The 23,071-nt window shown below is 38.5% G+C and overlaps 1 protein-coding gene across 4 annotated transcripts in view; it reads left to right on the forward strand.

Moving 5' to 3' along the window:
• Positions 1 to 23,071, forward strand: part of GALNT1 (polypeptide N-acetylgalactosaminyltransferase 1) — a 104,808-nt gene that overhangs the window by 41,045 nt on the left and 40,692 nt on the right. For 2 of the 4 annotated variants that reach the window (XM_055127988.1, XM_055127989.1), the window contains exons 2-4: positions 932 to 986; positions 12,698 to 12,939; positions 16,779 to 16,953. In XM_055127988.1, coding sequence (XP_054983963.1) covers positions 12,801 to 12,939; positions 16,779 to 16,953 — 314 coding nt within the window. In that variant the 5' untranslated portion in view covers positions 932 to 986; positions 12,698 to 12,800. The remainder of the gene's footprint in view (positions 1 to 931; positions 987 to 12,697; positions 12,940 to 16,778; positions 16,954 to 23,071) is intronic. The other 2 variants (XM_055127990.1, XM_055127991.1) reach the window with 1 other exon arrangement.

The raw sequence follows: 23,071 nt of genomic DNA on the forward strand, positions 1-23,071 counted from the left end.
ATTTTCGGCATCCTCTTGACTTCATGATGGCTGTAGTATTCTAACAATGTTATATAAATAACATTCAAAGGCAGAGAGTAGTTTCTCCTTCATTATATTGGAAGGAACATACTCCTTAAGTACATCCCAATATACTCCCCCAGGTCCTGAAGTTATGATGTGGTTCCTTGCTGGCGGAAGATAACTCAAAGGCTAGAGCACACTTTTTGCATACAGAAGGCTGGCTTCTTCCCCAGCACCTTATGGTTAGCCCAATCCTGCCTGGAGCAACCTCCAAACACAGAACAAGGAATAGCCCTCAGTGTCACCAGGAACCACCTCAAAACCAAGTCAAACAAAACCAAAAAAGGGACTTGGTCACTTGGACTAGTAAGTGTAATAGAAAGACCATGGATGGTTTGGAATCATCAATAATAGGTATTGTAGGAAAGAAAGATCACCTATTTTCATATGGGGATCGAATGCAGTTAAAAACATGTGAAGTGGAGGTGTAGATAAAGGACAAACTATCTTTTCCACAGGTATAGTCTGTGTCTTTTACTTTCACTTTTGAAAAGGAAAGTATCCCAGGGGACATAATAGTACAGCAGGTAGGAGGTTTGGCACCCCATGTCATCTTCTGATCCTTATGAAGAGTGATCCTTGAGTAAGCCCTGAGGTGAGGCCCAAAATCTAAAAGAAAATGAAAGCATCCCAACTGATTTAGAAGGAGATGGATACTTTTATAGAATTTTCAATGAGTTTGCTGTTGATTCTCAGTGAACTTTTATTCATTTACTAGGACTCATTCATGTAACATGCTACCTGAAGATATTATTGTCAGCATTGATTGGCTACTACTTGGCTTGTAGTAAAATGGAATAGGTTGACTAAGTGGGGGAAGATAGTTATTCTGTAATAAACTGATTTTAGGAAATTTATTTTTTAACAGGAGATGTGGGACATATGGATTTGGGATATGAATTCATTTGAAAAACCACTCTGGGGTAAGTTGATAGTTAATGACTTGAGGGCTCCCCTTCTCTTACATTGCAGTGTGACCATATAGTTAAATTTATTTCAAACAGACTTCATAAAATGGCTTATGCTAAAATTGCATTTTAGTAATTTGAGAAATGTAACCATCAAACTTAACTTCATACTAATTAGCACATTCATTTCTCATTGGGGAGGACAAATTGAAGACTAAATGAAGACCAGGTTTAGAAGTAAAAAGATTCTCTTTTACTATATAGTGTTTGATTTGCTGAATATAGCCAGTAGTCCTGTCAACTTGGCAGTCACTTACAGAGCCAGTGTTCAAGATCTGGGCATCAGAATTTACTTCTGAGCTGCTTTTTGTAGCACTTCAAAAATGGTCACTTGAATTCTCGTTGCATCAGTATGCATATGAAAGGTTCTGGATTTCTTGCTTGGTCTAAAAAAATTGTCTGTTGAAATATTCTTTAGTATTTACTGAGTTTGTGGCATGATATGAGTATGTTGTGTCTTCTCATTTAATCTGGTGTAATGGGCCTATAATTAGGTACATATTTCTCACTTAGAGAAATAAAGACTTGGCTTTATACAAATAAAATGTCACTGCTAAGATTACATTACTAATGAGTGCTAAAATTAAAATTTGAATTTAATTTTAATTTCAACATTCGATGTGATAGGCCATCATTTCTGTTTTAATATATTGGTGGTGTTAGAGGATCTAAGATTATCCCCCAGGTTCAGGGATGGTTTGGAGGAAGGAATTATACAATTCCGAGTTAAAGACTAAAATTTATTAACAAAAGGATACAAAAACAGTATATCAAAGGGAAAGTATATAGGATGAAGTCTGGAATTGTGACAGTCTTCCAAAAAGCCCTTTAGTAGTCACATGGGAGGCAGTTAAATTCTTCTAAAATTGTGACAGTGTTGACATTTTAGTATTGTTTGGTGGGGAAACAAACAAGTGCTGCAATTTTTGTTTTGGGGCAGTTTCAGAGACATCCCCTGTCCAAAATGTGTCAAAATTATAGGCTGTGGTAAACAGAAACTAGATTGTTTGCATGGTTTAGGCACACTTAGAATTCACAGTAAATTTTATATCTTATAGGGAACCAATCAAGCTCCAGGTGTCAACCAAGAACCAGCCTTAGAAATGCACCTTTCTAAAGACAGGAATCTTATGCCTTCTATTTTAACTTCTATCCTGTACACTGACTTTCACTTAAGGAGATTGTGATTCTGAACATTTCTGAAAAATAGTCAGTCTGGTAGTAGACCAAATCATTGACTACTATGTGATCTGAGACCCCATGTTTAATTTGTTAGAGGATTTACACAAATCAACTTAATGTACTCATGCTAGGGTTTACAGCAAAGCATAGGAGTGCAGAAACAGCAGGGAAAAGATAGATCCAGAGGATTGCCTGAGAGATCAGGCATTTAAGACTTCCTCAGCTGTCTCAGACAGGCAGAGTTCATCTCTGTGAATAGTAGCCATCCTCACTATGTGTTTGGTCAAGGAAGCACGTGAATATTGTAATCCAGGGTTTTTATAGGAAGCTATCATGTAGACACATTCTTGCCATCTCCTGGTAATGGAAACTTAGGACCTAAACCAGATACCAGGTGTATATCATAAATCTTGAAGAATATTTTAAACATTACTGACAGCCTGGTATATATCTTACCCACTGCTTCTAACACCTTTCACCAGTGACTGTGTACATTCCAGTTTAATTCTCAGAGCTTGGCTAGGGGTCATTGCCATGTCTCCTCCCAGGCATACCCCAGAGAGTGGCAAGTACTGAATGAAGAAGAGCTGCTGTGTTAACTCTTCCCAGCATCTTGCTTTAAACAGTGTTAACATTTGCTGAATGTGATGCTAAGTAAATTTTTTAGACTGTGATGGTCTAAATTTAGGAAAAAAATAATAAAAATAGCTGATGTATTTAACTTATCTGAGGGAAAATACGTGAATCCTTTTTCTTCTAGGGATTTTGTTATGATTACTTACACCTGGGTTTCTCATTTTTTTCCACAATATTTTTTTATTATGTAGAAGCTTGTGTTAAAAGTATTGGAGAAATAAGAACTTAACATTTAAATCATGATTGTAGAAGATTAATTTCATTGTACGATGGTCTGTTTTGTAAGAGACCTATGTTTTATTTTGGGTGAGCAGCGGTGGTGCGTGGGGGTCCCTCTCAAACAGTGCTCAGGAGGTTGGAGGCCCCTTGCAGTGATTCTCAGCCACCTGGGCCTGAAGTTCAGTGCAAGCACCCAAGGGTGTGTTGCTGCTCAGACTGTTCAGGGCTACACCCAGTAGCACTGCACTCAGTGATGCAGAGGGGACCGTTGGATGCCAGAGATGGCTCCCGGCTTGCCACACACAGGGCGTGTACCTGCACCACTGTACTTTTTCTCCAGCCCTGGCTTTGAAACAAAATAGGGTCTCTGAGATAGCAGTTTTGCAGGAAAATATAATCCAGAGTCTTATTTTTTTCCTTCTTTTTGGGTCATACCCTGCGATGCACAGAGGTTACTCCTGGCTCATGCACTCATCACCCCTGGCGGTGCGCGGGGAACCATATGGGATGCTGGGAATTGAACCTGGTTCGGCTGCCTGCAATGCAAACGCCCTGCCTGCTGTGCTATTGCTCCAGCCCCTATCCAGAGTCCTTTTAATTGCCTGAATACAAATTTAAAACCAGCTTCCTATTTTACTTGCTGCTATTTAAAACCTCCTTTATGTTATGAACAAAAGAAAAATGTAAACAGGAAAAGTCCCTTGCTTTGAAATGAGAAATTCTGAATTAACTAGTAGGTTTCATTGTTAGAGAAATTTCACAGAACCTTTAGTGAAATAGTACATAGTATAAATATTCCAAGGCAAATAGCGAGTGCGTAACATTTTCTTATTTTACCTTGGAATATTTTAAATTTTTATGTTTTGGTTTGGGGGCCACCCTGGTGATGCTCAGGGGTAACTCCTAGCTCTGTACTCAGGAATTACTTCTGGTGGTTCACAGGGGGGCCATATGAGATGGCCGGGTATCAAACCTGGCTCAGCTGAGTGCAAGGCAAGGCAAGCTCACTACCTACTGTACCATCTCTTTGGCTCCTGACCTTGGAATTTTTTCAGTGAGAATTTTCAGTATGGGTCCTACAGAACCCATAAGTTTACAACAAACTTAGATAGCAGGAAGCCAGTAAAAGGCTTTAAGTAAAGGAGAGACAAAAACAAAGCAACTATACAAAAAATTCACTTTCAAGAAAACCTTGTTGCAGAAATATTTATTAACCATTTCATGCTACCTTCTGATAAAACTGCTAGAAAATTCCCCATCTAGTTGTCTTTTTCCTGCCAGATTTCCTGAGTTCATGTTTTCTTCTGTAGCATGAATGGAATGTTTCCTAGAGTGGAGTTTAACAGTGAGATAAGAGCCTTCATGGTGTGGATCATTGCTTTCATACGTGTACCATCTGTAGTATCCCACATGGTATCGACAACATAGTCAAGAATCATTAGTTAGGGAGCATAGAGTAAGGTCACACTGATGTACTAACATTTTTTTTTTTAAATAAAAGGAGTAGCAGTAGACTGTAAAGTTAGATGCTTTAATTTTCTTTGCATTTTGTTTGTTTTTAGGCCATTCCAGGTGGTGCTCAGGGCTAACTCCTGACTCTGCTCAGGGATCATTCCTAACTGGGCTCAGGGGACCATATTCAGTACTGGGGATCAAACAAGGATTAAACCCAGTTGGCCACATGCAGGACAAGAGCCTTACTCACTATGGTATCTCTCCAGCCTCTATATTTAATAATGATGACATTTTGCAAAACATCTTGAAATTTTTAGACCTTGATTGCATTTCTTCTTACACCATTTTTTATATAATATGTGATTTTCAATTTTTTTTTTCTAGAATTGTTTTGGTTTAACATGTAAGCACATTTCTTTTGAAGTAGATAGAATATCATTTTAGGTAGTTAAATTGTTATCTCTACTTAAGAAAGGGTCAAAAGTGGGTTAAAAGTAGCCAGGGCACTTGTCAAAATATAGTGAAAGGGCCAGGGAGGTAGCTCAGAGTGTTGGAGCATGTGCTTTACATACAGGGGCTCCAAGTTTTATCCCCTGCACCATGTGCTCCCACGAGTTCTGGAGCCCCAAGTACCGCTTGGGTAGTCATACCTGCATAGTTTTACCAAGATTTGCTGGGAGTGGCCACTGGATCCATTGGACATGACTTGGTTAGTTTCCCCCTGGCACCCATCCATATGTGAAAGGCATGACTTACTTTATCACACATCAAGACTTATAAAGCTGTAATAAGAAAGCAGTGTTGTATAGGGACTAGTGGACCAGAACCACAGAACCCCAGAATCTTGGTTTATGGCAGAGTTAGAATTGGACATCTTTAGGAGAAAAGATGAACAGCCCATTAGAAATTCTGGAACGGTTGGTTACCCACAGGAATAAAGACATGACACTCTACTTAAGTGAAAGATAAAACTTTGAAAAGTTTTACACATGGACTAGAGAGAGTACAGTGGGTAAGGCACATGCCTGGCATGCAGCCACCATGGTTCAATCCCCAGCACCACCCACGGTACCCTGAGCCCTATAAGGAGTAAAACCAGAGCTCAGATGGGTATAGCCAAAAAAAAAAAAGAAGTTTGTATACATTAAAGCATTTTGATCATTTCAAAATAAAGAATAGTTTCCTAAGAGTTGATAAATGTAAGTGAGAGTACTCTTATTAAGTTTTAAACTGGGAAAACACACAGTACATGTAAAATTATACACAAGATTATAATCCATCCTGAAGAAATAGCTTCATAAACTAATAGAAAAATGACAAAATAACTCACCTAATATAGATAATTGACTTTACTGCATTAAGTTAAAGCCTTTACAGCAGGCAGAAAAATACACACTGACAAACAATGTCAGGGTTAGTGGGGATATGCAAACCAAAACATTTAGAGTTAAAACGAACTTAATTTTTAATTTAAAATAAACAGACATTAAGATATTAACTACATAGCGATTAGATTGTAAAAAAAAAGTTTATCAGTAAACATTATAGAACTCATTTTGTTATCTGTTTTGCTAAAATCAGGTGTGAAAAGAAGTTAGTCATTTTAAAACCTAATACATATCCTAATTTTAGATATCTTCATGTCTTTTTCTTTTTTTGATTTTTTGGGTCACACCTGGCAGTCCTCAGGGGTTACTCCTACACTCGAAATTGCTCCTGGTGCTGCTCTTTTTAAAAAGTACTGTCATACCTTAAAGCCTACAACAGCTCTAGGTCTATAGTCTAGAACAAGGGTTATTGTGCTAACTAGTGAGATTATTTTGTTAAAAAATAATTTTTTTTAAACATAGGCCACATTGGGCAGCAATCAGGAGGCAGTGGGCTATACTCAGTTGTGGTTGGGGGTCATTCTTTGCTGGCAGTGGAAGCAGACCCTGTTCATGCCTAGCCATATGCTGTGTTGTGCTCTAATATGTAAACTATGTCTCTGACCCAGTATGTGAGGAATTTTTTCCATCATGACTTTTTAAAAAATGTTTGGTTTTTTTTTTTTTAATTATTGAGGTTCTGTGATTTACTGTACTGTTAATGATAGTTTCCCATGCACATATTCAACACCACATCCATCATTAGAGTATGAGGATTTTGGGGGTTTGTTTTTGAGTCACATCCAGCAGTACTAAGGGGCTCCTGCTGTTATGTTGCTCAGGGGGTTGCGCCATGCTTAGGGCACCATCCAGTGCTAGGAGTAAACCCAGACCTCACATGTAAGACATATGCTCTAGCCCTCTGAGTCTCTGAGTTGTCTCTGTAGCCCCAAGACTTCTTTTTGTGGGGTGGGATAGGTTTTGAGCTACACCCAGTTGTCTTCAGGGCTTATTCCTGGCTCTGTGTTTAGGGGATCATTTCTGGCAGAACTTAAGGAATTATAAGGGATCGAATCTGGTCAGCCTCATGCAGGGCAAGTGCTGTACTATGTGTCCAGCCATGGGACCTCCCACCCAATTTTTAAAAAACATCCTTTGATAAAGAAACTGTTTTAAACATTTTTAGATGTTAGAAAAGTAACAACTGTCACTGTCACTGTCACCCCATTGCTCATCGATTTGTTCGAGTGGGCACCAGTAACGTCTCTCATTGAAAGACTTATTGTTACTGTTTTTGGCATATCCAATACGCATGGGTAGCTTGCCAGGCTCTGCCGTGCGGGCTCGATACTCTTGGTAGCTTGCCAGACTCTCCGAGAGGGGCAAAGGAATCAAACACAGGTCGGCTGCGTGAAAGGCGAAAGCCCAACCACTGTGCTATCGCTCCAGTGTATTAGAATTTGTAGCATGAAAATTTCATGAAATTCAGGTTTCATAAAAATTTCAGTGTTCATAAAGCTTTATTGAAAAACTGTCATACTTAGTTGCTTACATGTGATATTATTCAGTACACCACCAGTTGAGCGAGTAAAACAAATATGTCCACAGTTTAAAGAACTTGCCATCTGACTCTCTACAGGAAAACAATTTGCCTTGCATGTGACCAACTTGGTTGGGTTGGATCCCTGGTACCCCGTATGGTGGTCCTGAGCACCTTCAGGAGTAATTCCTGAGTGCAGAGCCAGGAATAACCCGAGCATTGCCTAGTGTGACCACAAAACAAAATAAAACAAAAATTGTAGAATGAGAGTCCAGAGAGAGACTACAGTTAGGCACTTGCCTTGTATGCAGCCAAACCTGGTTTGAACCCTAGCACTATATATATTTTCCTGACAGCACTAAAAATGACTCTAAAGCACAGAACCAGGAATAGCCACTGAACACCGCTGGATGTGTCCCAACTCTTCCAGGTCCCCTAAAAAAAAGTAGAATAAATAACCATGGTTATTCATAGTTACTTAATCACTTATTATAGTTATTTATTAAATAAACAACTTTTTATTTCCTAACATGCTGAACCACACAAGGAAGCTCATTACAGCTACATGCAACATGTGGATACATTTTTGGAATACAGAATTAGAGAAAAAGCAGACCTCAGATTATAAGCTATTTAGAAATATTTAGATATATAGTTGCTGATGATAATAATGAAATAAAATTATCTGGGAAGAGTAGACATATATGTTAATACAGACTGCCGTTGAATAGCTGGTGAAAGCATAAAGATGACTTTATAGGTCTTATTCTTATCCACACGTAGGGTGTGGAGAGTATGTGTGTTTGTGTTGTTTATTTCTGCAACATTTTTTAAACTCATACTTTTGATATCTGATATCTATACTCAAGATATAGATACAGAATGCTCTAAATTGAAACATTTCCAAATCTATACCATGAGTATTCAGAAATGGTAAGTTTATTCCTCCAATCTCTAAACTTGGGACAGAGTACCTGGGAAATAATTAAAGAGATACCATGTGTGTATGAAATGTGGACATTACTTTATACAGGAATTTTAGATTGGATTTTACTAATTTCATTAAGTTTGAGGATGTGGGATTGTACCCAAAAAATACTCTGAATGACAATATGCTAGAACCTTTATTTTTTACTTTCTTAGATTATTTTTTGTTTAGTGAATGAACTTCTGAATGCTAAATAACTAGACAACTTAAAAACAGTGGCAGAACTGTTGACCTGCACATAGGAAGTAGAGACTACAAAATTGAAACCTGAGGGACTACATCCATATTTATCTTAGTAATAGGCTGCTCTTTTGTTTGACAATTGTGGCTTACGTTGTTCTCTATATACAATGTACTTTTTCTTTTTTAAGTGTTTTAGCCACACCTAGTGTTGTTCAGGGCTTCTGGCTTTGTGCTCAGGGATCACTCCCGGTGGTGTTTGGGGGACCATCTGCAGTGCTGGGAGCAAACTGGGTCGGCCACATGCAAGGCAAGTGCCTTGACAACTTTTGTTACTAGTATAAGGATCTTTTTTTTTTTTTTAACCACATGGAAAGCCTTTTGCTCCTGTACCCATTTGACCTTTACTTACTTCTTTTCTACCTATAAGTGGGTTTGTTTCTGGGTACCAATTGGTTTTAAGTACTTTAGATGAATAATTCTAAATGGGTTTTTGTTTTTGTTTTTTTGCATTTCGGGTCACACCCAGCGATGGTCAGGAGTTACTAGTGATGGTGCTCAGGGAATCATATGGGATGCCAGGGATCGAACCCAGGTTGGCAGTGTGCAAGGCAAAAGCCATAGTTTTCTCTCCAGACCCGTTGTTTTTTGTTTGTTTGTTGGCAGGGGTGTGGAGGGGTGAGGTTCACACTCAGCTATGCTCAGGGATCACTCGTGGGACTCAGGAGACTGTACGGGTGCTGGGGATTGAACTCAGGAAGGACATAAGCAAGGCAAGCTAGGCGTTACCCACTGAACATCTCTCTGGCCCCCATTATTTGTGTTTCTTTGAGAATTATATTTCCCTACTTTTACCATGGTATATCTTATCTGTTAGTCATGTATTTTTCTGTTCTTCAGTAATCTTGAAAATGTTCTCCACGTCTTGTACCACCTATATTGTTAAACTTATTCCTGAATATCTTTAGATTTTACAGCTGTTTTGAATATGATTAATATTACTTTATATACTCTGTTACTATATATAGAGAAGAGTATGATTGATGTATATCCATTTTATCTCGAGCAATCTGAATTAAGTCATGAATTAGTTCTCATGATTTCGCTATAGGCTCTTTTGGAATTTCTGTGTAGAAAACATGCTATCTGTGTATGATAATTTTTTGCCCTTTTTGGTCCTTATTCCTTTTCTTTTTATATTGCTTACTCAGCACCGTGTCAAACTGAAGCCAGAATCCTTAACTCACCTTATTTATAATGTTACAGAAATGCACCAGAAGTTCCAGAATTAGGTTAGAGAAATAGCGCAAAGCCTGGAACACTTGCTTTGCACGGAGTCCTGGGTTCAGTCTCTGGCACCACGTGTCCCCACCCCACTCCAGCACCAGCAGATATAGTCATTATTCCCACACGCCGACGCACTGCAGTTTCATTGCTGAATATGTTTAAGATAGATGAAAAACTTTCCTTTCTAGTTCAAGTGTGCTGTTGAAGTTCTCTATTGACTTGTCACAATTTACTGTGAAACTTAGCAGCTTTAAACAATAAATATTTATCATTTTATTTTCTCTTTGGATATAGTATGTAGGTCCAGCATAGCAAAGTGGTATTCACTCAGCATCTTTTTGGATGTGGCAGTTACTTGTCCGCTGCACTTGGCGGTCATCTGAAGGTGTGACTGAGAGCTTCCTCTAACAAGCCTCACTCAGATGCCTGGCAGGATGTACTGGAGCCTTTTTTCTCCCTGTGTAGACCCCTCAGTAGGAAGATTGAGTATCCTTCGGACAGGCACTGTCTTTAGTCAGAGGGTGTAATCTGAGAGAGCTAGATGGAAGCTGTAGTGTGTTGTTTTATGATTTGTCTTTCTCCCTGCGCCCCCCCCCTTTTTTTTTTTTGATGAGGTCACTGTCACTGTCATCCCATTGCTCATCGATTTGCTTGAGTGAGTACCAGTAACATCTTCATTATGAGACTTGTTGTTACTGTTTTTGGCATATCGGATACGCCATGGGTAGCTTGTCAGGCTCTGCCATGCAGGTGAGATACTTTCGGTATCTCCGAGAGGAGCCCTTCGAGAGGGGCGGAGGAATCAAATCTGGGTTGCCGCGTGCAAGGCAAACGCCCTACCCACTGTGCTATGGCTCCAGCCAAAAAAAGTTTATAAATTACATGCCTACAGTATACATAGGAGAGACTTAGTAAGACAATAATTCGTCCATGTGGTAAAATATGACTGTGAGACCCCTCCTTTAAGCTCGGAGTTTTGTATATAGCTGCTGAAGTTAATGTCTTCTCCTGTTTGCTTTGGCAGTAGGCAGGGGGCCCCACAACCAGAAGCGCTGAGGGCCTACTCCTGGCTCTGTGTTCTGGGTTTACCCTGGAGATGTGTAGGGAGCATATGAGATGCAGGGGATCAAATCAGGATCAGCCCTGTGCCAGGCAGGTACCATACCCGCTGTACTGTCTCTCCAGCTGTTAGTATCTCTTCTTGAAGGCAATTGAGGGATATCATACCTCACACTCATTATGTCCACAATCCAAGTTAATATTCTTCTCACTTTGCTCTTCCTCCCATCCAAAGATAGGTTTGCTCTTAATATTACATTTCAGTGACTCACATTATTCTGCATCCAGTTATTAAATCTTTCCCTTTTTAATACATTCTTAAAATCCAGTAAGTTTGTCCCAGATCTAAGTACCTCTTAGATTTACTGTGTATTTCATCTCCAACTTCATCTCACAGCCAAGTTCTCTTTTGTCTATTCATAGTGACTTCTCAGTGTTGGCTTCTTCCTGCTATAGGACATGCTATTCACTGCTTGAAGCACTTGTTTTTTCTTTTCTTTTTTTTATTTATATTTTTTAAATTTTATCACCATGTGGAAAGTTACAGAGTTCTCAGGTTTATGTCTCAGTTATATCGTATTCAAACACCATCCCTTCACCAGTGCCCATATTCCACCACCAAAATCCCCGGTATACCCCCCGCCCCCCACCCCAACTGTATAACTGATGAATTTCACTTCATTTTTCTCTTCACCTTGATTAGTTCCATATTTCAACACAAAACTCACTATTGTTGTGGGAGTTATACCCCCAAACAAGATAACACTAATAACTTGTTTTTTCTTAAGTTCATGTCTTACTCAGGGAAATCTTTTTGATAAAGTGAAATCTGTTGTAGAATTCTGTAGTCTTATGTACCTCCCTTCACATCAGTTTTCACAATTGAAATCCCTTGTTTATGTGACTAATGCCACCTTTCCTGGACTAACTTTTAACTTCACAAGAGCAGGAAGTGTGTATATTTGTTTCTCTTTTATATTTCTTATATTTGACATTTTTCCTGAATATAAAGGTATATTGAATGAGCTAGTGAATGAATACCATTGATTATAGTTTTAATTGAGGAATATAGCAAATGGCATATGTAATTACTAAATAAAATAACCTAGGTCCTCCTTATAGGCCTAAAGGAAAACTTTTTTAAAAAAGTTTTTAGGGGGTTGGGGACAGAAACTCCAACTACAATATACAGGATCCTGTATATTGTACCTCTTCCTGGTCAGCTAACTGGACACCAGGTCAAATTGCTCAAGAGCACTGTTCTTGGGAGAGGGAGATGCATACCATTATATACACCACGGTCTAAAGCTTTTGATCCGAGAGAACGAAACTTTTCATTTTCATCTTGATTTGGTTTGGAGTTTCTGGAAATTCTGGAAATGAGGGGTTAAAGGAAATCAAAACTATGATTTCCAAGATAGTGTGACAGCATCTCTGTTCTCACTGTGTAGTGAAGCAGTCTCGGTTTGAGGAAAGAAAGGATATAGAGGAGAGATCAAAGAGCCCATAGAGACTGCAGAAACAATGATTTACAAGTACACTTAATATTTTGGGATGTCCTTTCTGGTTACATAAAATACATATGTACTTTACAACAATATATATGTTGTATATGTATATACTTTACAACAATTTTTCTACATTTGATTTATAAGCTTATTCTTAATAGTAAAATTATATGTATATATTAAATTAATTTTACAATATCTAGGCTCAGAATTTTTTTAATCAATTTTTTTCTCCCTTTTTGTAGGTTATAAACGTGATTTCTGATGAAACCAGATTGGAGTAATTTTCATGATCTTTGTAAATTTATATATATATATTTTAAAATTTTGCATTTGACTTAAAGTGCCATGAGAAAATTTGCATATTGCAAGGTGGTCCTAGCCACCTCCTTGATTTGGGTACTCTTGGATATGTTCCTGCTGCTCTACTTCAGTGAATGCAACAAATGTGATGAAAAAAAGGAGCAAGGACTTCCTGCTGGGGATGGTGAGTGTTATTTATACCTGTTTTGTCACTCTGAAAACTAACCTACTTAGAATGTTTTCACTGTTTGAATGATAATCCCTGTTTGGTTTTGTTATATATGATTATTAATATTTACACCAATCTCTTGGTGGGTTCTTGCAACAGTTTTCCTATGGGGGGGATAGGGTGGCATGGGAGGGCAAGGGGAGAGCTGAAAAGGATGGAGCACGTGCCTTGCATGTGCAAGGACCTGAGTTGAACCCCTGGCTCTGAGGAATGGCTCCAGCTCACACTTCCACACTCACACCCTCCTCTTTCCCACGCTGCTGGGGAGGTCTCCATATAAAAAAATGTATTAAAATATAAATTTTTGTGTTGTTAAATTTCGTTTCCTGCAACTTATCAGGTGGTATAGGAAATCTCTTGAGTTTGAGCTTTTAAATTTGTACAGAAGATTCATACCATAATGTAGAGGGGAGTGTTGGAATTGCATTATCAGGCTGCAAAGGAGATTACTTTTGCCTTCCCATTTCTATCATAAGGGGAAAAGTCATTGTAGAGAGTTGTAATCTGGGGAGTCTTGATGGTATAGAGAGCTCCAGCTAGCACTTTTTGGAAATGGCTTTTGAAAAAAGATCGGGGTATAAAATAGGGGCTGCACTGAAAACAGAATGCTGTAATATCTGGGTACAGAAAGGAAACCCAGAAATGAAGGACCAAGATTGGAACTGCTAATATTTTTTGATAGCAGACATGTAGAAAAATCAGTTTTAAACTCTTATTATTTCAGCCAAAAAACAAACTATTTTTAAACATAATGAAAATTACTTTGCATCATGAATCAATAATTCCGCTTTTCTGGGTTCTGAAAGCTCTGTGATTAATAAAAGAATACCTAGCTATACATTTTTCTGTTTTTTAGGAATTATATTGATTTTTATGAATTATATGTGAACTCTTAATATGTTTTATTGGGTAAATAGCTGTGCTTTTATAGCAGTATTTAGTCACCCAAAATTTATAATCCACAAATAGTTAATGCCTATTTACTGTTATTTTTGGAGACGGGATTGTATGACAAATTTATTCTCAAGAAATTTTTTCTGATTTACTCTATGGCCCTGCTGTTTAATAACTTTGATTATAAAATATTGCCTCCTTAACTGTTCGAGCAGTATCTCCATGTCTACAGAACCATTCCCATTATTATTCAAAGTTTTGTCTCACATTTAGAGATGTTAAAATATATTTGGAATAGGTAAAATTTAGTGCATAAAATCAGCAAACATGATAATTGTGTGATAAAATCGTGGGAAAAATAAATTTTAGACATTCATTAGTAATTTTTTTGAGGGTTTCATATAGCTTTTAACTCTTTATTTTACTTCCATAATAGATACAAATTTCAGATTTGTAAGGCTTATTAAAGTACATTTTAAAGGTATGTTGTGTGGTTTATATATTTGATCTTAGTTGTCAGCATTAAGAGTAAGCGTGGAGGCTGGAGTGATAGCACAGTGGGTAGGGCATTTGCCTTGCACTGACTGACCCGGGTTTGATTCCCAGCATCCTGTATGGTCCCCCAAGCACCGCCAGGAGTAATTCCTGAGTGCGTGAGCCAGGAGTAACCCCTGTGCATTGCTGGGTGTGACTCAAAAGGCAAAAAAAAAAAAAAAAAAGATAAGCATGTAGTTTTCTTGGTAAATTTTAAAAAACATGATACTTCTGTACATTGTCATGTAAATGGAACTTAATAGTATTTAATATATTCATTCTTACATAAGACTTTGGAATAACAGCTGTATCACTCCTTTGTCCAAAGTTGGTTTGGTTTTTAGAAATTATCTCCATGTAAAATTTTAATGCCAAGAAAATAGTTTTTCAGCTTAGGAAATATCTAAGCCCAATTTCATGTGCTTTGGGGAAACAAAAAATTTTACCAAACTTGATTTTATTAAAATGAGGCTGTTAAGTAGAATATGTGGGAAGTTAATGTGTATATCTTTTTTGTTATTTTTAATACTGTAAGTGCCTTAGTTGTAAAGATTTATTGACTAACCAGGTGCATTTATCCTAGCCTCCTTGTCAAAGATAATTATTAGTCGTTTCGTTCTTAATGCTGTTATAATTCAAAGTTGGAGTTTTATAGTAGAGTCCGTAGGTCATGTTGTAGTTATATAATTTTATTCCCCACTCTGCCCCTATTGTTGTTCCTGAGATGGCTGGAGAGTTGCACACATGCTTGACTGTCATGTTTGCCAGAGGTTGTATGCCTTATATGCCTTATGCTTGCACACTTGGCCAGAGGGGCACAGGAGTTGGGGGCGGTAGGAAGGGGAGAGGGTGCCCCTCCTTTAGTGCCTGTCCTCATGCATATTCGTGAATCTAGCTTGAGGTTGCATACTTTAGTTAGTTTCATTCTCTTGGATCTAAAGCTTTAGATTGTTATGTATAATATGGTCTCCCTCTTCCAAGAGCAATACACCCAAGCACCTAGAGCTGGATCACTAACTTGATCTCAGAGTGACTCAGAAGAGGTACAAAATATTCATTTGTAGTTGGAATTTCTTTCCCAATACACCCAAACATTTTTGTCTGTGACTTTAAGATCTTAAGGCCAATATTTTAATTTATTATGATGGGATAAAATTTTTATTTTTCGGGGCTGGAGAGATAGCACAGCAGGTAGGGCGTTTGCCTTGTACGCAGCCGACCCGGGTTCAAATCCTAGCATCCCATATGGTCCCCTGAGCACGGCCACTCAGGAATTCCTGAGTGCAGAGCCAGGAGTAATCCCTGTGCATCGCCAGGTGTGACCCAAAAAGAAAAAAACAGAAAACAAAAAACAAACAAAAATTTTATTTTTCACTGTGCTCAAAGTTGGGGCGGGAAGGGTGGAGACGGGGGGGGGGAGAGAGAGAGACAGAGACAGAGAGAGACAGAGAGACAGAGAAGAGAGGAGGGGAGAGGAGAGGAAAGAGAGGACAGAAAGAAGAAAAGCGTCTGCCATAGAGGCAGGTGGGGGGTGATAGAAGGGAACCTGATGCTGGAAAATGTACACTGGTGGAAGGATGGGTGTTGGAATACTGTATGACTGAAATCTAATCATGAACAGCTTTGGAAGGGTCTATCACAGTGATTCAATTAAAAAATGAAAAAAAGATTTTTAGTTTTCTGGTTTAATAGTAACTTATAAGTAACCAGATTTATACTTAGTAGCATTTATAGTAATAATTCATTCAATTCTCCTTCATGTTTTCTACCACCTTTACAAAATTCAAACATAAAAGTAGAGAAAATTAAAATGAACCTCTCAAACCCATGATCTGGCTTCAACAATTAGAAACTTAAGACTAGTCTTGTGATGTGGATATTTTCCTACCTCCTCCTTTTTTGGTTATCATTGACAAAGAAATTGGGAGGAGAAAAGGTACCAACACAAAAGCACATGTGATACATTGGAGTGAAATAGTGAGTTGCTGTTTAAAAGATGCTCAGGTGGGTAGCCGGTGTAGTGTCCAGGAGGTTGGTCTAGAAAGTTAGATTCAACTCCACCTCACTTCCATCTGAAAAAATTGGAGTCTTGGAGACCATGGGGTGTAGTGAAGACTGCTCTTTAGTGAGGCTAACATGGTAATAGTATCTGAGGTGGAAGCACGATGATGGAACAGTACTTAGGTGAGTTAGTAGGTTCTGCATCCAGACACAGATGTGGAAGGGTCCCTAGAAGGGCTGTACAGTGGAAGGAGATGGGCTAAGAAATGTCTCTCGTTGCTGAGGCTATAATTAAAACTCAGATGTTATACAGAATCATAAATCACTTATTGTAAAGTTAACATTACTTTCCTTCTTGTTCTAAGTACTAGAGCCTATACAAAAGCCTCATGAAGGTCCTGGAGAAATGGGGAAACCAGTTGTCATTCCTAAGGAAGATCAAGAAAAGATGAAAGAGATGTTTAAAATCAATCAGTTCAATTTAATGGCAAGTGAGATGATTGCACTCAACAGATCTTTACCAGATGTTAGATTAGAAGGGTAAGTACCTTCAAACGTTGCTGATAGTTTTTTTTTTAATTTATAAACTTTTACCCATTACAATATATTTTCTATAATGCTGTGCAGTTCAATGAATTTTACTCAAGTTTCGTAGTCAAAAGACAGAAAGTACAAGGAATTGTTCTGATGCATATCTCCATGCTGGTGTTCCCTAATCTATCTAGGTTTTCTGACACCCACTATTCCCCACTTGGCAAACTCATTTCTCTAGGCCGACTCTCAGGGACCATTATTGCTGTCTGCATTTAACCCTTAGTATGTTTCTTTATACTCCCAAGTATGAGACATCATTTGGAATTTGTCTTACTCCCTTTGACTCAATTCGCTCAGCATGAAATCCTCCAGTTCCTTCTACATAACAGCAAATTAAGGGATTTCATTTTTTTAAGGGCAGAATAATATTCCTCTTCCTCCCCCCCACCCACCCCCATATGTGTGTAAAGTGTAGTGTGTGTAGAGGGAGAGAGCACACAATTTCCTTATTAACTAATCTGTTCTTACGTACTTGGGTTATTTTTGTATCTTTGCTATTGTGAGTAGGGCTGCATTGAACATTGGAATGCAAATATCTTTTCAAACTAATGTACCTTTTCTCTTGGGGTAGCTGCCAAGAAGTGGAATCTTGGGGCTGGAGTGATAGCACAGCGGGTAGGGCGCTTGCCTTGCACGCGGCCGACCCCGGTTCGATTCCCAGCATCCCATATGGTCCCCTGAGTACCGCCAGGGGTAATTCCTGAGTGCAGAGCCAGGAGTGACCCCTGTGCATCGCCGGTGTGACCCAAAAAGCAAAAAAAAAAAAAACAAAAACAAGAAGTGAAATCTTGGGTTATATGGAAGCCAGTTCTTAATTTTTTTGAGCAGTCTTTGTATACTTTGCTTAGAGTTTGAACTAGAGACAACGTTCCACCAAGGGTGGATGAGGATTCCTTTTCCCCACAGCCCAACTGCACTGTCTTGTCTTGTCTTGATGTGTGCGACTTTTATTGGTGTGAAGTTGCATCTCATTTACATTTCCCTGATAAGTGAAGAATGAACTTTGAATGAACTTTCTTATTTACCTATTGGCCTACTCTAAGTCTTTGAGGAAGTATTAGTTCACTTCCTTTCCCCATTTTTTTGAATGAGGTTTTTGTTGTTAAGTTTGTGAGTGCTTTATAAATTTTGAATATTGGGCTTTTGTTTAGTGAAAATGGATATTTTTCTCTTCATTGGGATGTCTTAGTTTTAAGGTTGTTTTTTTTTTTCCTGCAATGCAGAAACTTCTTTGTTTTTATTCCCTTTTATTTTTGCTTCTATATTCCTAGCCAGTGGTATTGAGTCATTTAAGAGGCCTCTGAAGTCACAGTATGTTAGAGAATCCTGCCTATGTTTTCCCCGATGTAATTAGTAAATCCATGTCCAATATCGAGGTCTTTGATTCATCTTAAATTGACTTTTGGGTGTTATGTTTGACACTGGTATGAGGTAGGGATCAGGTTCATTTATTTAGTCTGTGACTAACCAGTTTTCCCAGCACCATTTATATTTTTGTTTATATTTATATTTGGGCTGGAGGTGAGGGTAGGGAGGAGGAGGGTTGGGCCATTCCCAGCCCTGCTTCAGGGGTGTTCCTGGCTCTGAGTTCTAGAGTGTGACCTATGGCGATGCTCAAGGGATCATGTGTAGTGCCTGGGATCAAACAGGTCAGCCCGATGCAAGGCAAGCACCTGCTCTCTGATACTATCTCTCTAGTTCCCTAGCACTGTTTATTGAAGCTCTCCTTGCTCTCCGTCATGTTCCTAGCGCCTTTGCCAAAGATTAGCTAGTCACATATCCAAGGGTTCTTCTCTGGGGTCACACACACCTGGTTGCCTTGCATAGGAGATTGCATACTTGCATTGTGGCTCCAGTGATCATACACACCAGGATCACAGTTGATGGAGTAGTACCAGGGGTGCATCTCACAGCGTCATTCCTCCAAGAGAGGTGCTCTGCCACGGAGCCATCCTTGGGCCTCCTTAGCTGTTCTTTTTAATGCTGAATAAATTTTGTAAACAGAGTTATGTGTTTTATTCAATTCTCTTTTCCTCCCAGATAAGTTCCTATAAATTATTTATTTTTTTTTTCTTTTTGGGTCACACCCGGCAATGCACAGGGGTCATTCCTGGCTCATGCACTCAGGAATTACCCCTGGCGGTGCTCAGGGGACCATTTGGGATGCTGGGACTCGAACCCGGGTCGGCAGCGTGCAAGGCAAACACCCTCCCCGCCGTGCTATCACTCCAGCCCAAGTTCCTATAAATTATTTTAAGGAACTGATGGAAGTTGCATATTGCTTATAACTGTTAGTTTTTTGGGCGCTTTCAGTCACTTTGAATCTGCTAAGTAGAATTAGTTCTAAGGCTATATATATGGATAAACAAAGCATTTTTACCAATACATTACTACGTTTGGTATTTTATTTCCTATCATTTGGTTTTTACCTGCTCCATGAATTTTAAGTTTTTCTGTTTTAGAAATGTAGGGAACTCCTAGAAATCCAGAAAAAAAGGAGCTTGCGTTTTGAATTTTAGTTTCTCTAGAAGCATTTAATCTGTCAGCTGACTCGAGAGAGATTTTTTTAAATTGGGTACAAAGAGGCGGGAGCAGAGAGTACAGAAGTTAGGGCCTCTGCCTTGCTCATGACTGACCTGGGTTTGACCTAGCACTCCATATGGTCTCCCCAAGCCTGCCAGAAGTGATCTCTGAGCACTGTCAGGTGTGGCCCAATCCCTCCACCCAAAGTAAATAAAAATTAAAAATTAAAAAAATTTTATAAAGGAAGCTCAAAGATAATAGTTTGGTATAATTTAAAGGCAGAGAGATATATATGGATTGCATATTATGTATATGAGATATAAAATAACTGCAAAGTTAATTATCTACAAAATAAAAATATCTAAAACTTGAAGAACAAAACACTTTCTTTGGGCAGTATACAAAGCATGCTAAAGTTTCAGGTTTTAATATTAAAAATTATTTAAAAATATTAAAGCACCATTATTTACATAGTTATTCATAGTTGAGTTTCAGGGGTACAGTGATCCAACACCATCATACCACTATTTTGACTTCCTGCCACCTATATCTCAGGTTTTGTTCCCACCCCAAAGCCTGCCTCCTTGACAGGCACTTTTTTTTTTAATATTATTTTTTAAATTTTATTGAATCACATGAGAAAGAGCAATACAGAGCTGTTCATGGTTGGGTTTCAGCCATACAGTGTTCCAATACCCATCCCTCCACCAGTGTAATTTCCCAGCACCAGTGTCCCTTTTTCCTCCCATTCCCCCCAAAACCATTTCCCACCCCAGCCTGCCTTATGACACATGTTTCTCCTCTCTCTTTGTTTTTTCTCTCTTGTCTTAGGCATTATGGTTTGCAGTATGATGCTAAAAACTTATCATGTATATCCCTTTACCTACTTTCAACACTCAGTTCTTGTCCAGAGTGATAATTTCCAATTAATGTCATAATTGACCCTCCTCTATCTTAACTACTCTCCACGTCCCCATACCCTTGTGGTAATTTCTAATCATTGTTCAGTTCTCTTGACCTGTTTTCCCTGGCCTTGGATATTGGTTTCATACTTTTTTTTTTATGCCCCACAAATGAATGCAGTCTTTCTATATCTGTTCTTCTCCTTCTGTCTCATTTCTCTCTGCAAGTCCATCCATGTATAGGCATATTTCATGACCTCATTTTTCCTAACAGCTGTGTGGTATTCCATTGTGTAGATGTGCCATAATTTTTTGTATTCATTTGTTCTTGGGCACTCCAGATTTTGGCTATTGTGAATAGTACTGCTATGAACATAGAAATGCAGATGGTATTTTGCTGTGTATTTTTGGACCCCAGAGTATATTCCCAAAAGTGATATTCTTATGTTTAGTTGTTATAGTTTAGATCTCATGCTTACAGAGTTGTTGGCTCTGTGGTTTAGATATATACATATGCCACACCTCTGTACCACTGCTAATACCCAGGCTTCCTGACCCCTGTTATCTACTGTCCATTTCATCTTCCCACCTTGATTTCTTTCCTTCACTGTCCACATTTCTATAATATAGGGTCAAGGATAATCTTCATATGCCTCTTTAGTGCCTTACATTGCCTCCTCCTGTTATTCTATATATCACAGGTAAGTGAGATCATCTGGGATTTGTTCTCTTTCTTCTGATGTCCTTCACTAAAGTTTTAGTTTTTTTAATTAAAGTTTACTGGTTGTCAAGAAGTAGATAAAAATACCAATTACTGGGGCTAGAGAGGTAGTATAGCAGGTAGAAAGCTTGCACGTGGTTGATCTGGATTCATTTTCTGGCACCCCATATGGTCCCCTGAGCTCGCCAGTAGTGATTCCTGAGCACTGTTGGTTGTGCCGCCCCCCAAATTTTTCAAGTGAAAGTGAAAAGAAAAATGGATGTCACAGTCAAGAAGTTATCTATAATACAACCAACAGAATACTCAGATCTAGAATATAGAAATAAATCAGATTGACAATCTAATTGTCAATCTCATAAAAATTGGCAAGAGATTTGAGTCTTACAACCACAAGAGATTATGCAAATGACTAGTAAAGTACAAGGTGCTTTGTCTCATCAATAACGATAGAACACATACGCACAACACCATGGTGAAATGCTAGTTATATTCTCACACAACTATGGATGTAACGGTAGATTGTTACTCTCAAATAGAAAAACATGTATCCACTAAAATAACATGATCTAGCAGATCGTCTTCTTTCTGGGTCACACCTCGCAATGCTCAGGTGTTATTCCTGGCTCTACATTCTGGCAGTGCTCAGGGGACCATATGGGATGCCAGGGATTGAACCCAGGTCAGCTGTGTGCAAGGCAAACACCCTCCCCACTGTACTATTGCTTGGCCTCCCTGTTCCTAGATAAATCTTAACAGAAAAGCATGCATCAGGAGACATGGACAAAGGTGTTTTTAACGATACTATATATATTGGCTCTCGTCTGAAAAGTGTAAAATATGTATTCATCCCAGTGGATACTTGACAGCAGTGGGAGTGAGCAAAAATTACATGCCTTGACATGGATGAATGTCAGAATATTTATACTGAGCAAATTAGCCACAGAAGAATATAAATAAATAAAGCTGTTTTGGGGAAGATCAAGACCAGGCACAAATCAAACTTTGTTGTTAAGGGTTATGATTGCTATTAATCACCTTTGTGGAAGAAAGAAAAAGTAACAGCAGGAGACATTTATGAGATTTGCTGACTTATGTTCTGTTTCTTCACCTGAGTCATGATTACTTGGGCGTTTGCTATGTGAAAAGTCATTTGGCTCCAAATTTATGTTTTGTGCACTGTGTCATATACTTCATAATAAAATCAAGTGAAAAAATGGGAGAAACAAGTGGGAGGTGATGCAGCAGAGACAGCAAATGTAGCATTGCTTTTGAGCTGTAATTTTTTTTTTTTAAGAGCGAAATGGGGCTATTAGCCGGGGAAGGTTAATGCATTCAAGGGAAACGCTTTTTAAAATTTCTTTTTGTGGGAGGAGTGAAAGGAACGCTTCCAGAGGTACTTGGGCTGACTTATGGACTAAATTGTCCAGTGCTTAGGTTCAGTGGAGCTGGGATACATCTTTTTTAAAAACAGAATATGGTACAGTGTGTATGTTGATAGGGATGGTCACATGAGAAAAATTAGAAATTATTCTACCAAGATTATTGACCTTGAATTGGTGAGAAGGAATATAGGTGTTTTTTAAAAAGTAACAGATAAAATAGGAATTTTATAGTGGAGTAAAGCATAGTGATTGTGATCACAGATGCATATGGGACGATAAATGTATTGATAGGAGTATGAAAATTCTCATCTGATGGCTTTTATTTTTTTTTCAGTGAAATTGCAAAGAAGTTTAATGGCAGTAAGTAGGTACTGGAAATCTTTGGCAGTGTGAAATATATTGAAGGAGTTGACAAGGAAGTGCTGTATGTAATACTGGATATTGCTGAAAGCCTACTTGGGGTTTATGGTTATAAATTAAATTTGGGATCATCCAGTATGTTGATATGTTTTCTTTAGCTGTAGTCAGCAGCTCTA

This window comes from Sorex araneus, chromosome 2, assembly GCF_027595985.1.
Source record: "Sorex araneus isolate mSorAra2 chromosome 2, mSorAra2.pri, whole genome shotgun sequence".
NCBI classification, from domain to species: Eukaryota; Metazoa; Chordata; class Mammalia; order Eulipotyphla; family Soricidae; genus Sorex; species Sorex araneus.